At 34.6% G+C, this 14,885-nt stretch overlaps 1 protein-coding gene across 3 annotated transcripts in view; it reads left to right on the top strand.

The window, feature by feature from the left end:
* Positions 1–14,885, top strand: part of Rpap2 (RNA polymerase II associated protein 2) — a 92,831-nt gene that overhangs the window by 40,252 nt on the left and 37,694 nt on the right. The window contains exons 11-12 of one of the 3 annotated variants that reach the window (XR_013091986.1): positions 7,749–7,817; positions 12,475–12,620. Coding sequence is in view for 2 of the 3 variants with exons in the window: in XM_076863523.1 (XP_076719638.1) it covers positions 7,749–7,817; positions 12,475–12,496 (91 nt within the window). In the remaining variant the exon portion in view is untranslated. Of the gene's footprint in view, positions 1–7,748; positions 7,818–12,474; positions 13,302–14,885 lie in introns of those variants that run through there. The other 2 variants (XM_076863523.1, XM_076863522.1) reach the window with 2 other exon arrangements.

Raw genomic sequence — 14,885 nt, 5'->3', positions numbered from 1 at the left:
TAACTCTTATATTTGGTCTTTTGATGCTATCCCATAATTCTTGGATATTCTATTCATAGTTTCTTACTATTTTCACTGTGTGGTCACCTTTTTTTTTTTCCAGATTGTATACTTTGTCTACATTATCTAACATTCTTTCTTCCAAGTGATCTAGTCTGTTGGTTATGCTTTCTATTTAGTTTTGTATTTGGTTTATTGTTTCCTTCATTTCACAGATTTCTGACTTTTTTTTTCAGAGTCTCTGTCTCTTTCTTGAAGTAATTTTTTCTACTTGTGTTTGCTCTCTAATCTCTTTGTTGGAGTGATCAGTTTTTGCCTGTATTTGCTCATTTAGGTCATTCTTCAATTCACAGATCATTTTAATTATGAACCTTCTGAACTCCTTCTCTGACATTTCATCAACTTTGCTGCCCATGGTTTCTGTTACTGTAGTATCCTGGTTTTTTGAGAGCACTTTCCTCCCTTGTTTTTTCAGGTTGTCTGTGTGTCTTCCTTTCTTGCAGTGTGGATCTGAGATATTATAGTTTCTACCCTATATTTTTGTAGTACCCATGCAGATTGTCTATACCTCACCTTGATGTTAGGCTTCCACACCTTGCTGGTGTCCCTCAGTGTATGCTACTGCTACTAAAGATGGTTGCGGTAATAACCCAGGTAACTCCAGATAATAGTGGAGGTACCCTAAGATGGATACAAAGTCTTACAAAGATGGGGTTGAAAGGGTGGGCCTTACACTGTCTTTGGGTTGCCTGTTCTGAGATGCAGTTGATTCTAGGCCCTGTCTGTCGTCAAAAAGGTAGGGACTACTGCGTGGGGAAAGCTATGGAGATGTCTGCAGTGTCCCAAGATAGAAGTGGGTTGGGTTTGGGCTCCCAGGTGGGAGTGGATGGCAAACTCGACCTACCCTGGGCCTGGGTCCCATGTATGTTGGTGGGCAGATATGGGCCAGCCCTGGGCTCCCGCAGTGGTTTGCTGGTCTAAAGAGGCTGTTCTGTGCCAAAGCCTGAGCTCAGGCAGGTGTCTGCTAGTGGCAGGATGGACCCAGGCCTACTGTGAGCCTGGGTCCCGAGTAGGTTGATGTGGGCAGATCTGGGCTGGGCCTGGACTCCCGCAGTGGTCTCTGGCCTAAAGAGACAATCCTGTGCTAGAGCTTCCCAAGGATTTTCATTTAGTTGGTTTGGCATATTGCTACCAAGGTGGCAGTACTTTTTTTTTATTTGTTCTTTTTAGTTATATACAAATAGAATGTACTTTGACATAACATAAATACATGGAGATTCTCTGGGAATCCACTGCTCCAGAGCATAATGCAGAAAAATAGGGACTAAACCTTACGAATCATTCCAGTCCGTTGGTTCTCCTACTCTGACCCTTCTGCAGCCAGTCATTTTAGAACTTCACCAAAGGACATGATAATAGTAAGATTTATATTGCAGTGATTCCTCCCAGTTATTTTTCCTTCCTACTTCCAAAGACCTCTTTGTTTTTCACCATAAACCACAAAATTATCTATTAAGTAATGACTAATTAATTTTCCTTTGTAAGAAAACAATTATTAATGAAAAATACATTTAACTGCCAATGAGGACTTATATTCAGCACTTTCATAACTAATGTTATCACATCCAGTTGTTATCATTTCAGTAAAAACAATGAAACTTGATGCTTTCGATAGATTGTCCCATTATGGATAAATTTTCTTTTTCCTTTAGGTATGTCATCAGAATAATTTCTTTTTTAAATAACTGCAGAATTGCCCCATTTTTACTTGGATATGCCCTAGAAATTTGGGTGTTTCATGTTGGAAACCACTACCTGGCGTGTTTCTGGTTTTTTTTTTTTTTTTTTGTGCAGCCATGATAATAATGTCTGATTCATGTCAGTACATGTAATCGGTACAGGTTTCACTGTGTGCCAACCTGTAACTGGCATTTATGTATTTTATTTAGTTTGAAAAAAATAATGGTATTTTCATTTTACAGAGAGCAGATTAAAGGTTAAGTAACCTTTCTTAAATCATACAACTAGTAGTTGGGTTTTGGCCCCAAGTCTAACTATAGAGCCCTTGCTTTTTACCACAAAATGTTACCTCTTCTCATGGTAGGTGAAAAGTTAATCATAGCAGATAGTATAGAATCAGATTTATATAGCAGTCTATTCATATTTCAGTGAGAGTCCCTTGCTTTGATACAGAAAGTGTCCTCTGTCCTTGATTTATTATCTGGTCACTTTCTTACTATAATAGACAATTAAAACTACTTTTAGAGGCATGGGTGTATCTCAGTGGTACAGAGTATAAGGCCCTAGGTTTAATCCTCAGCACCAAAAAAAAGAAAATAAAACTTCTTCTAAACTGGAAATCTAAACTAGCTTTTTTTTGATGGTGCTAGTAGTGCTAAAGTGGGTGATAACTCAGGGCCTCACACATGGTAAGCATGCACTCTACCCCTGAGATACATCCCCATTCCCTAGAGTAGCTTTGAAGAAAATCTCACGGTTTTATCTTCTGTATTGTTACATTGAGGTTTGTTTCTCTATTCTACTGTCTGTAAAAATGTTCAGATATAGTATAGCTCTTTAAAAAAAAATGTTTTGTCAATAAAACATGAATTTGACCTCTAGTAAATTTTATAAAAGTTGAGGAACAAGGCAATTTAATTAAATCAAATTGAGCTTTGAGGTAAGAATGGAAGAGACATGATACTAAACTTCAGTTTTTCATTAGATGAAGCTAGACTGTGATAATACAAAGAGTTATGGAAGTTCACAGCAGGAAATTTCCTCTTGTCAGGTGAAGGTATTGTATTGTCAGGGATACCCTCCCTGAAAAAAATGATATTAAAATTAAGACATGAAGAATAAATATTTATGTCATTTACCTAGGGATGTGGCTCAGTGGTAGAGTGTGTGCTTGATGTCATAACAGAGGTTTGCTTCAGAATTATCCAGGTTAGTAGGGGTAGTGCTGAAGATGGAGTTGTAAACATGAAAAATGATTGGGTAGAATTTAGTCATTGTCAAAATTATGAGCACATATGAGCTTATTCTGCTCTAATTTACATATGCTTGAAATTTAATAAGAAGTTTGGGGAAAATAATGCCTAAAATTATGTATTATGATGATAGGGAATATTACGAAACAATTTAATATTTTTTTTTAAATCTTTACTCTTTAGGACCTGCGGATCAAAGTCTATAGCTTTAATAAAAATTACTTAAGTTAGCTTCGTTGCCTTTTAGAAAAATGTCATTTGTTTAGAATACAGAATGATATTTGAAGTCTCCAGATTTTAACAGAACAGTGTAACTGTAAGCTAGAGTTTCCAAGTAAACTTTGAAAAAATGCCATATTGATGATAGGAGTAATGTTAAAATCTTTCAGTCAATACTGCAGTGGGAAAGAGTTCACATAAATAACTGTATCCTTTTCTCTGAAGTGATAATCAATAATAGGAGCTCATAGAACACTGATTCTCAACCCATTTGTGCATCAGCATTACCTGGGGAGTTTTTAACAACCAAGATTCTTGGCTCCACCCCTGGAGATTGATTGTCTTTTGACTGGGGTTGGGCTCAGGCATTAGTATTTCTAAAAGCCCCCTAGATGATTCTCAGCCAGAGTTGAAAGCCTATTTTAAGATGTAAACATAAAGCAGCTTTTTTAGCACTCCTTAAAGAATCTTTCCCTAGTGGATAGAGCTGTCCTTTCCACTGAATTGCATAATAGTTTGTTATCTAGAATGTTACATCGCTTTCCTTACAGTGTAAAACAAGTTCCATTACAAGCTGCTTGGTAATCAATGTTAAATCAATGTGTGTTTTATTCAGATTTGAATTAAAATTATATTTTGACACAAAAGTCCTCTTTAAATTTCATTGGAACTGGGCTGGGGTTGTAGCTCAGTGGTAGAGTGCTTGCCTCGCACTTGTGAGGCCCTGGGTTCAATCCTCAGCACCACATAAAAATAAGTAAATAAAAATAAAGATATTGTGTTCATCTACATATATATATAAAATTGGTACTGAATCAAGATATTTTTTGGTAAATCTGTTTGGATTTCAAATTAGTATATTTTGAAAATATTCTTTTAACTGTTTTCTAATATTATTTTTATTTTTAAATTATCATCCAAATAATGGTAAGTATATTCATTTAGCATTCATGCTGGAAATTATTTTGACTGTAGCAAAAGGAAAACTATGAGAAGAAAATAAGTTTTGCTATTCTACTAATAGAAGTACTTTGAAGTAAAACCAACCCCTTTTATTTGTGTTTACCCCAGTACCTAGAACAGTGAGATACAGAAGGCACTCAGTAAATTTTATGCCGAATGAGTAAATGAATTCTTAAATTATTTCATGAATTCTTAAATCATGAAATGATATCTTAAATCTGTATTAACTCTGGAAGATTTGTATACAGTAGAAAAGGAAATTCAATCATTTTTGTCACTTTTCTTCCATGCTTAACTTTCTTTGAGCTCTTTCTAGAGGTAGATTCTGTTTTAGTTCTTACAGATACAACAATAAAGAAGTAGAAGCATCCCTTCTTTCATGGAACTTACATTCTAGTAGAGTATATAAAATTTTAAATATAATAAATATATTATTATTCTGATTATTATGCTGTGGCATTATCTGTTTCCCTTTCCCAGTTCATTCTCCTATTTTTCTAGATATAGGGAAACAGGATGGTACTGATGAGGGAGAAAGTTGCAGTTTTAAATAGTCTGGTTATGGAAGGCCTTAGGAAAAGATGACATTTGTGTAAAGAACTACTAGGAGCTAAATGAGCCAGCTGTTGCCAACAGTGAAAATGTATCAGACAGGAATAGCAAGTAAAAACTATGCCTCCCCCCGCCCCCCAAAAAAGGAGTAACACAATATTTAGGATGCTGGTAAGGCTAGAGAATTGTACAGAGGCAAGAATAGAAAAAGAGGGAAATGTGGGACAAAAATTAAGTGTGATACAAATTGTATAGACCATGTAGCCATAGTGATTCTTTGGCTTTTACTGTGAGAGGGATACAGAGCAGTTGGTGGGTTTTGAAAAGAGAATGTCATCCCATGCTCTAATATACATTTTTAACAGCATCACTCTTGATGCTGGGTTGAAAATTACAACAAATAGAGACAGAGAGACCAATTAGGAGGCTATTTTTCACAGGCAAGAAATGGTGTGAAAAGCAAGCAAGAAAGGAAGAAGTGAAGGTATTAAGAACTAATAAGAAAGAAAGAAGAAAGAAAGCAGTGAAGGAAGGTATTAAGAACTAGAAAGAGGGCTGGGGATGTGGCTCAAGCGGTAGCACGCTCGCCTGGCATGCGCACGGCACTGGGTTCGATCCTCAGCACCACATACAAAGATGTTGTGTCTGCCGAAAACTAAAAAATAAATATTAAAATGTTCTCTCTCTCTCTCTCTCTCTCTCTCTCTCTCTCTCTCTCTCTCTCTCTAAAAAAAAAGAACTAGGAAGGAAGGAAGGATGAAGGAGTGAAGATATTAAGAACTAATAAGATTCTATTTTGAAGGCAGAACCATCAGGATTTGATGACTGTTTTTTCTTAAGATGTGAAGAGTTAAATTTAACCACATGATTTTTTGTCCTCAACAACTAGATTCTGGAAGGGTGGGGTAGCCTTTAACTAACTGAAATGGGAATGTTTGGAGGAGGATATTGAGGAACTCAGTTTTTCCTGTACTGTTTTGAGTGCCTATTAGACCTCCACATAGAGATGTCAAGTAGACCATTAGATACAGAAATCTAGAATTCTAAGAGAAGTTCAAGTTAGAGATAAATAAATTTGACAGTTGTTAGCATGAAACACTATAAGATTGTTCAATATCACCAAAGGGAAGAGTGTTATAAAGGAGAGAAAAGACCTAAGGGCAGAGTTCATGGGGCATTCCAATATTAAAAGGTCTGAGAATAAGTGTCAATAAGAGGGGACAAAATCAAAACAGTAGATACTAGGTGAAATCTTTCCATAAAAAAGGGAGTTATCAGCTGTGTCAAAATGCTGCAGGTAGATTAAGATGAAGACTGAGAAATGTCAGTTGAATTTGACAACATGTATGTCTTTTGTACATTTAATCCTCACAAGAATAATTCTGAAACACTTTAAGCTGTGGAGAAAATTCAGATTAATGTAACAAAACGTCTTCCACACAGAGTTAATAGATTTTAATAGTTTCTAAAATTTGATTTGGATTTGTACTTTTAAATAAAAACATTATAAGTTAATTCGCTCATTCAAAAAATATTAACTGAATGCCTACTGGTTGCCAGGCTCTTATTCTGGGGACTTGGAATTATTGCCGTCAAGCAAGAGAAAATAAACTGTAAATAATGTGTTATAAAGTGGTAACTGGTATGGGAAAAGAAAAATATATACATATAGCAGGGTAGGGGGATCTGGAGTACTGGGCTAGGAGGTAGAGGGCAAGTTGTAATAGGATGGTCCAGGTACACCTTACTGCAAAGATGATGTAAGGAAATTTATCTGAGGGAAGGTAGTTTCAGATAGATGGAAAAGACGGCACAAAGGAGAACAAAGTCTACTTTGTTCCCCTTCCCAATCCGTTCTCCTTTCCTCCCTAGAAGCAACCTATACAACATTCTAGTCTTTGTTTTTATACTTTTTGCTACATTTATATGTGTCCACTAGCATTGTTAATTATTGATTCATATGAACAATCATGCCATGTTTGCTTTCTTTTACTCAAACTTATGAATGAAACATGTAAATCTATGTCATTTGTTTTAATAAGTCAATATTCTATAAATATGCCTCAATTTGTTTTTTTTCCCCTCTCACAGCAGTATTGTATTAGCATTCTCGATACACGTTTCTTTGTGCATAAGTGAGAGATTTCAGACTTTATATCTGGGCTATTCATATGCATTTTCAACTTCATTAGATATTATTGTTATTATTCAATTTCTCATATCAATAGTGTATTAAAAGTACTATTTCTTGTGCTGGGGTTGTGGCTCAGTGGTAGAGCGCTCGCCTAGCACATGCGAGGCCCTGGGTTCGATCCTCAACACCACATAAAAATAAATAAACAAAGGTATTGTGTCCAACTACAACTAAAAAATAAATATTTACCAAAAAAAGTACGATTTCTTCTTGTCCTCACCAAACTTCAGTATTTTCAGTTATCATTTTTTAATTTTTAGTGATATATATCTAAATGTTTCCTGAGAAACTAAGATGACTCCAGAATATTTTATTACTAACAAAGACTAATATTTTATTATCATCAAGGATAGAATTTACTCAATATTTTTTAAAACTTAAGTTTTCTTTAAGACCTATTCTTGCAGTTTATTAAGCCAACTCTCATTTCTGTAAATTCTGAATTATGGCATTAATTGCCAGCTCTAAACTAGCACAAGATGGAAAGGTTGTCAAAACCTTAAAATTTAAATGAGGAATTACTTGTTAGCTTTAATAAAATGTTCAATAGGGGGAAAGCATAGAAGATATTGTTACAGGGTGTGTGTATCTTAATAAACCATGCAATTTAGTTCCCATGATTGTTCTTGTATTCCCATATTGTCTAACAGTATTGTTGTTATTAATATGTAAAAGTGGGCTAGAACACTTCTTTTTGAGATGGTTATTATCAGATGCTGAAAAAGTACTTCTTTGACACATAAGAAGTTTGATTTTATCAAGAAATAAAAGGTTTACTAATTTAAATATAAAAATATTTGAGTAAATTTTATCTTACTGTCTTTTAGATTAACAAATAGAAATATAATACACAAACCTGTGGAATGGACTTTAATTGCTGTGGTGTTGCTGTCATCGTAAGTACTCTTTCAGATTTTAACTATAAATTTTGATTAGTGAAAAACAAAGGTATATACTAATTTGATAAACTGCCTTCGAAAAATGTTAAATCTCTATTTTGTGCCTTATTTTTCTTATAGGATAAAATAGTTTTCATATAAAGTGATATACCATATTTTGATAAACTATAATCATTCTATTTATACTTTTTATCTTTCCTTCTGAGGACTCTGTTCTTCACAAATACTATTATCTTTTGAAAGAAGAACATAGCCATGTGGAATAAATACAGAATAGTTCTTTAGTTTCATTTTCAATAATCCATTTTATTAATACTGAATGAGCATCATGATTTTACATCTGTATTTTTATCTCATGCTATTTCAACATACTTTAATAGCATCAGAAAAGTTTTTTTTTTCCCAAATTGATGTGTATTTTAAAATCTAACAAATTTAAAGGAACTAAAGCTTACTATACAGCATATATAAAACATTTAATACTCATTCACCTTTTAGGAAGCCACTTGTGGTTTCTAAGACTGTTTTTAAATCGAGTTAAAACCGTCTAATAAGCGTAGTGTTTTTCAGCTTGAATTGTAAAAATCTTTTGAGGACCATTCATTACTGCATTACTGTTGCTGCCTGGTGCTTGTTAGGTCATCAAAGCCCATAGGACATCAAAAACTTACTGGACATTCACAGGTCAAGAAGTGTTATGAGTCAACCTCATAGCATTCCCAGCCCTGCTTTCTCATTCTTTGATATTACTTCAGTCTGACATGTTATTCTGGCTTCACTGTCCCAAGAAAGGCTATGCTGGGAAGCATTAGAGTAGGCTTCAGTGAACCAGAATCTGTGTCACCCAACCAGATACAACTCACATGATTCATTAAATCAGAACACAGAAAATAACTTTACTTGAATGCTCTGATATAAATTTTTTATCAACCCTAAGAACAAATCTTTTGTCATTTCTACTATTCAGTGTTCCAGTTGAATTGGTAATTTGTGAAACAGATCTTATTAATTTTTTAGAAAGTTCTTTCTACTTTATGAAATGTGTAAATGTTTTGGTCACTGGCAGAGAAAATCCCAGTATCTCTGCTTACCAGCCGTATCATATGCCTGCTCATAAACCCTCATAGACAACTGTTTAACTGTACTTCTGCAATTCATTATACTAAAGAGGAAGTAACTTTTGGTTGACAAGTTAGAGGCTTAGGCCCAGCAGTAATCTCAGAATCTTGCTTCCTAATCTAGTGACTGGAAATATTATCTTCATGAACAGCTGCTTACTAAGGACATGATAGGTCCTACTTTTTTTTGTACTAAATTATTGTCACATCTCCAAAATGTATAACAAGGAACAAAAACATAAAGAAAATGAAATAATAAAAGCTACATTAAATTCATGTAATTATTCTGTATAAAAATAAACCTCCAATGTTTGATTTTAATAGAGGTACCATGTGGCACAAAATATTAAAAGCTTTGCTAGTCCTTTTATGCACTATTTGACTTCCCTAACTTTTAATGTAATAGGGAACCTCTTATTTCAAGGGTCAGTGACCCAAAAAAAATAACAGCTTAGTTGAATTCAAGAAACAAACTGTATACATCTTAGGTTTATTGCTTGTTTTATGTGTGCAGTACATACTGAAGTTGTATTAGTAAACACTGTTTTGTCATTCACCTTCTCTTTCGTTAATATATCCAAACCCCTACAGCTAGATCTAACTTCTTTTTTCCTAGTCATTGAGCCTTTTAATTCCTGGACTACTAAAATTCTTTTCAGTTTAGGCCTTTATGACTCCTTTTTAAATCTTTGGTCACTATAGGTACCAAAGCGGATGGTACTTCCTAGGTTTTTGCTTTTGAAATCTTCTTTTCTCATAATTCTCTCACACCTCAGGCCCGCCTTAAAATTCCTTTTCATTCTATGTTTGCATATTTTGTATCTTCAGATTCTAACTGAATCTCCTTATTATTTGATCATCAGCTTCTAAGACTTCTATCTCCTCCCCGTATTTTATTTCTTATTTTTTCTTTTTTCAGAAAGTCCCTTTTAGCTCTTCATATTTCTGTCCTCCAGGGAACCTATGGCTCAGCTGATAGCTCTTGTTATCCACAACTTTGTCCTTTTATCACTCTTTTGTGGTGTCTATTAGTATACTAGTTAGAGATAAAATTAAAACATATATTAATTTATATTTCCACCCTTCTTTTCTTCCGACAGTTAACACTTTTTTTTTTTTTTTTTTTTTTTGCCATGCTGGGAATTAAACCCAGGACCTCACACATGCTATTCTACCACTGATCTACACCATATGCTATTCTACCACTAATCTACACCCCCAGCAACAGTTTACTTTTTTAGAGAAGGTAACATTTGTCATTGGGAAAAGAAAAAGCAGGCATAAGGGCCAGCATTGGATAAAAGCCTGATGGTGAAAAATATGGAGACTTTAAACACCTAAAGAGACATACAAACACATTTGTGCAGGATTAACCCTTTTATCCTTACTTATTGCCACTAAGACTGAATATAGCATACAAAAGAATATCTCTTTAAAAAAAAAGTATGATTCAGAAAACCTTCATATCTACTTGCAAATTTCCAATGGAATCCTTTTGATCATAAATTGTAGGCATTTTTAAAATTCGTATTTAAAAACCAAGTGTATGGAGGCGGGGGTGCACACCTGTAATCCCAATAGCTTGGGAGGCTGAGGCAGGAGGATCACAAGTACAAAGCCAGAGTCAGCAAAAGCGAGGTACTAAGCAACTCAGTGAGACCTTGTCTCTAAATACATACAACATAGGGCTGGGGGTGTGGCTCAGTGCTCCTGAGTTCAATCCCCAGTACCCCCCACCAAAAAAAAAAAAAAAAAAAAAATTCTTGAAAGTCTTTGTACCTAAGAAAAAGATTGAATGGTAGTTGTGAATCACTGAAGAGGAATACATAATTACTTTACATAAAAAGTACTACTATAATAATGGTATTATTCTTTATATATGCATATTGCAGATTTTGATTACTAACATGTTTAATGCATGAAAGCTGTTTTCAAAATTTATATAATCCACTTAGAAAAGGATACATATACACACACTATGTAATTAGTATGTTGCTTTGGTAGTTCCAATCTAACTCTTGTTAGTAGAGGGCCAAGGGATCAACATTCTGACTAAAATATGAGCGTCCAAAGCAACAGAAAAAGCTGGGGCCTGAATTTTCTTCAGAGTAAATAACCTATTTCTGTAGCACATCATCTTTTCCTGGTGACTTCCACTATGCTTTCACAGATGTATTAACATTAAACCCATTATGCCCCAATATCCCATATATAGTATACCTATAAACACTTTAATTGAGCAACAACAACTTTGTTATTCCTCTATATGGGACACTGGGGATAACAACAACTTTTATTATTCCTCTATATGGGACACTGGGATATAATGAACTTTTAAAACATTTGGGCCACATCAAATAATTTATCAGAATAAATTACAATTATGGGACTAAAATTGTGGGAAATTTATACCATTATAATCTCAGAAATTTGATCAAATAGAGTATGTACAATTGATCATTAAATGCTCAGTGAAGGGCTGGGGATGTGGCTCAAGCGGTAGCATGCTCGCCTGGCATGCGTGGGGCGCTGGGTTCGATCCTCAGCACCACATAAAAATAAAATAAAGATGTTGTGTCCACCAAAAACTAAAAAATAAATTTAAAAAATGCTCAGTGAAATGCATTTATGTATGAAAATACATAATTATTCATTCCCACTTCATTTAGATTTCTTACTAATTATATGGGATATGAATGGCTATTGTGATTGCAACATTTATTGATATTTATACTATATATTCCCTAACTAGTAGCCAGGAATACATAGACCATTTAAACAGAGTTTAAGCAGTATACATTTATTTTACAATGAAGGGATTACTTTCCTTTTGGTTCCCTCATTCTTATTCAGTAAATGTTACAATTAAGGATTTTCAAGAATTCATTATACATAATAGAATATCTGTAATAGTGAAAATTGATTGACCCTGTTTTTATTAAGAACCAATTAATTTTGTTGAATTAAACTTTATCATACTTTACTCTTATATCAGGTTTTATTCCTGGAAAAGGCCAATATGTTGAAATAATACAAACTTGAATCAGTTTTTCCAAATAAATATGCCTTAATAAGATACTAGGCTCTTTTCACAGTCTTGGATGTATGCCTTTTAATTAAAATGTGTATATGTGTGTGTGTCTGTATCATTTTCTATAAATACTTAAGTAACTGTATATACTATGTACAACCTGTTAATGTATATTTTGAAGTGTTTGTGTACCAAATTAGAAAATGCAATAACAAATTATACTAAAATGCATTTTATGATGTGGTGTTATACTGTGTCATATATTCTTTTTCATATTTCTCATAATTACCATTTTACCCACAATATCGGAAAGAAGCACTTTTCGTTGTGGTCACAGTATTCAGAATAGTTTCTTGGAGATTTTGACAGGCTATTTTGAGAAGACTTTATAGCTACAGGATACCTCCCCTCACTTCTGCCCCCATCTCTCCTTTCCTTCTTCCCTTTGCTTTTATTCTTCCTCAATGCTCTTTGACCTCTGTCATTATTCTTGAGCCTTTAACAGAAGAGGAGATTGCCAGTGCTGAAAAATCCAGACCAAAACCAAAGAGAAGCCATCAAGAACAGATTGACTTGCCTGAGTTCCTCTATGTGTAGCTCGAGTGCCAGAAATGGGAATCAAGTTTCTTCAAGAGGACTTGTAATTAAAATGTAACTTTTTTCACCTAAATTTAATATGGAACCTTTATAAATAGACTACTACTTTTGATTCTGGCATGGGTGGCCATGGACAGAGAGATGTGTTGCATTCTATGGGAATTACTTAAATTATCTGATGAAAGACATGAATACTTATTTTGTATTACTCAGAAAAGATAGAGGGAAAGTGACTTGTAGTAGTCTAATATTGATACATCTATTCCTACTTTTATGCCCTTGATTCTCTCTAATGGAAAGCTTTCAAGACTATATCCAAAAATGTCCGCTTTCATTTTATTTATCTGAACTGGCTGTTTCCAGTGAACTGTGGCCTGCTTCCTAGGCAGAGACCGTGCAATAGTTTATTCCCTCTAAAAGCTTTGTGTATTCCTGTCGTTCAGGGAGTAGCATGTAAGTCCTGGGAAATGGTATTTAAGCAAACTCAACTTGACCATGATCACTAAACAAAAGCCATCACTGGACACGGACAGCCACTTTCGGTAACCATCATACAGATAGATACTCTGGAGAGTCCCTTCCCTAGGGCTACCAGGCATGAATGGAAAGATGTGACTAAGGCTTTTTACTTCAGCATGCTATTTTTTTAAAGGCTGCCCATCACTAATTTCCTCATAAAAATTTGTGAACATACCATGAAAAAACAAAGAGGAGGTTCCTTAGAAATTTATTGGTTCTTAAGAGTCTTCGTAAGTCTTTCTTTTAATATTCTAAATTTAATTTGGGGTATTTGAGACAATACTAAAAGATAATTAAAATTATGTTTTATAGTTTCTTATATTTATGGAATCTCATAATTGAATTTTATTAAAACAAAATTTACCATTTTATTGTATATGGTTCAACTGATTTTTAGTAAATTCATTATGTTGTGCATTCAGTGCTATCTAATAACAAACATTTTCTATCATTCCAAAAGGAATCTTTGTATCAGATGAGTTCCAGTTTCCCTTTCTCCCGTCGTCTGACAACTTACCACTCACTCTCTATTTCTGTGGACTTTCCTATTCTGAACATTTTATATAAATGGAATTCTATAATCCATGCTCTTTTGTGCCTGGCTTCTTTCACTTAACACATTTCCAAAGTTTTTGTTCATAGTATAGCAAATAATAGTACTTCATCTCTTTTTATGACTAGATAATATTCCATTGTATGGATATACCACATTGGTTTACCCACTCATCAATGATGGTCATTCGGGTTATTTCTACTTTGGGGCAGTTATGGATAATGGTGCTAAAACATTCGTGTTCAGATTTTTTTTTGTGAACATATTTTCAGATCATATAGGGTATTTATCTTGGTGTGGAATTGTTGGATCATATGATAACTCTGCATTTAGTCACACACACACACACACACACACACACACACACACACCAACCTCCATACTCTAGTGGCGCTTTACCAATGAACTATATCCCTTGCCTTTTTTTTTTTTTTTTTTTTTTTTTTAAAGACACCATCTCACTAAGTTACCCAGGCTGGCCTTGAATTTGAGATCTTCTGCTTTAGTCTCCCTAGTCACTGGGGTTACAGACATGTGCCATGTGCCTATATTTAACATTTGGAAGAACTACCAAACTGTTTTCTTCAGCATTCTACATTTCCACAAGCAGTGTATTAGGACTCCAGAGATTGAACTGTAAAAGTCATCTCATCTTACACTCACTAGTGATTTTAGGGTTTTATATATACACTTTTCCCCAAACTTAAATATTTCTCTTCTGATTGATTTTAGACCTTCATCAATTTCTTATGTTCTAAAAGTTTCTGTAACATATGTAAATGAGTACCTTTAAGCCAAAAAAAGAAAAAAGTCATAGTGTTAAAGTTATTTATCTATTTTAGTACTGAGAATTGAACCCAGGAGTGCTTAACCACAGAGCCACATCCCCAACCCTTTTTATTTTTTGAGACAGGGTCTTACTAAGTTGCTTAGAGCCTTGCTGAGTTGCTGAGGCAGCCTGCCTAGTTGCTGAGATTACAGTATGTCTACCATGCGGCCAGCGCAATGGTTTCATTAATGAGGTTCTTGGCATAAAAGTTAGCTAGTGAGATCGAAATAAATACACAGACTCAGTTACCTTTTTCTATGACCAGGTCCGAGACGGCTCCCCTCTCTGGTTCTGTCCTCTAACTGCCCAGCAGGGCAGCAAGGATTACTCAGGGCTAGCAGGAGAGAGAGAGTGAGCACGCCAGGGAGTAGCCTTTTATTGGGGAACAAGAAATTCAGGGGAGAATTTCATCCAATGA

The sequence above is a fragment of the Callospermophilus lateralis genome, chromosome 7, assembly GCF_048772815.1.
Source record: "Callospermophilus lateralis isolate mCalLat2 chromosome 7, mCalLat2.hap1, whole genome shotgun sequence".
Classification (NCBI taxonomy): Eukaryota; Metazoa; Chordata; class Mammalia; order Rodentia; family Sciuridae; genus Callospermophilus; species Callospermophilus lateralis.
This window is presented reverse-complemented; position numbering and strand designations above follow the sequence as displayed.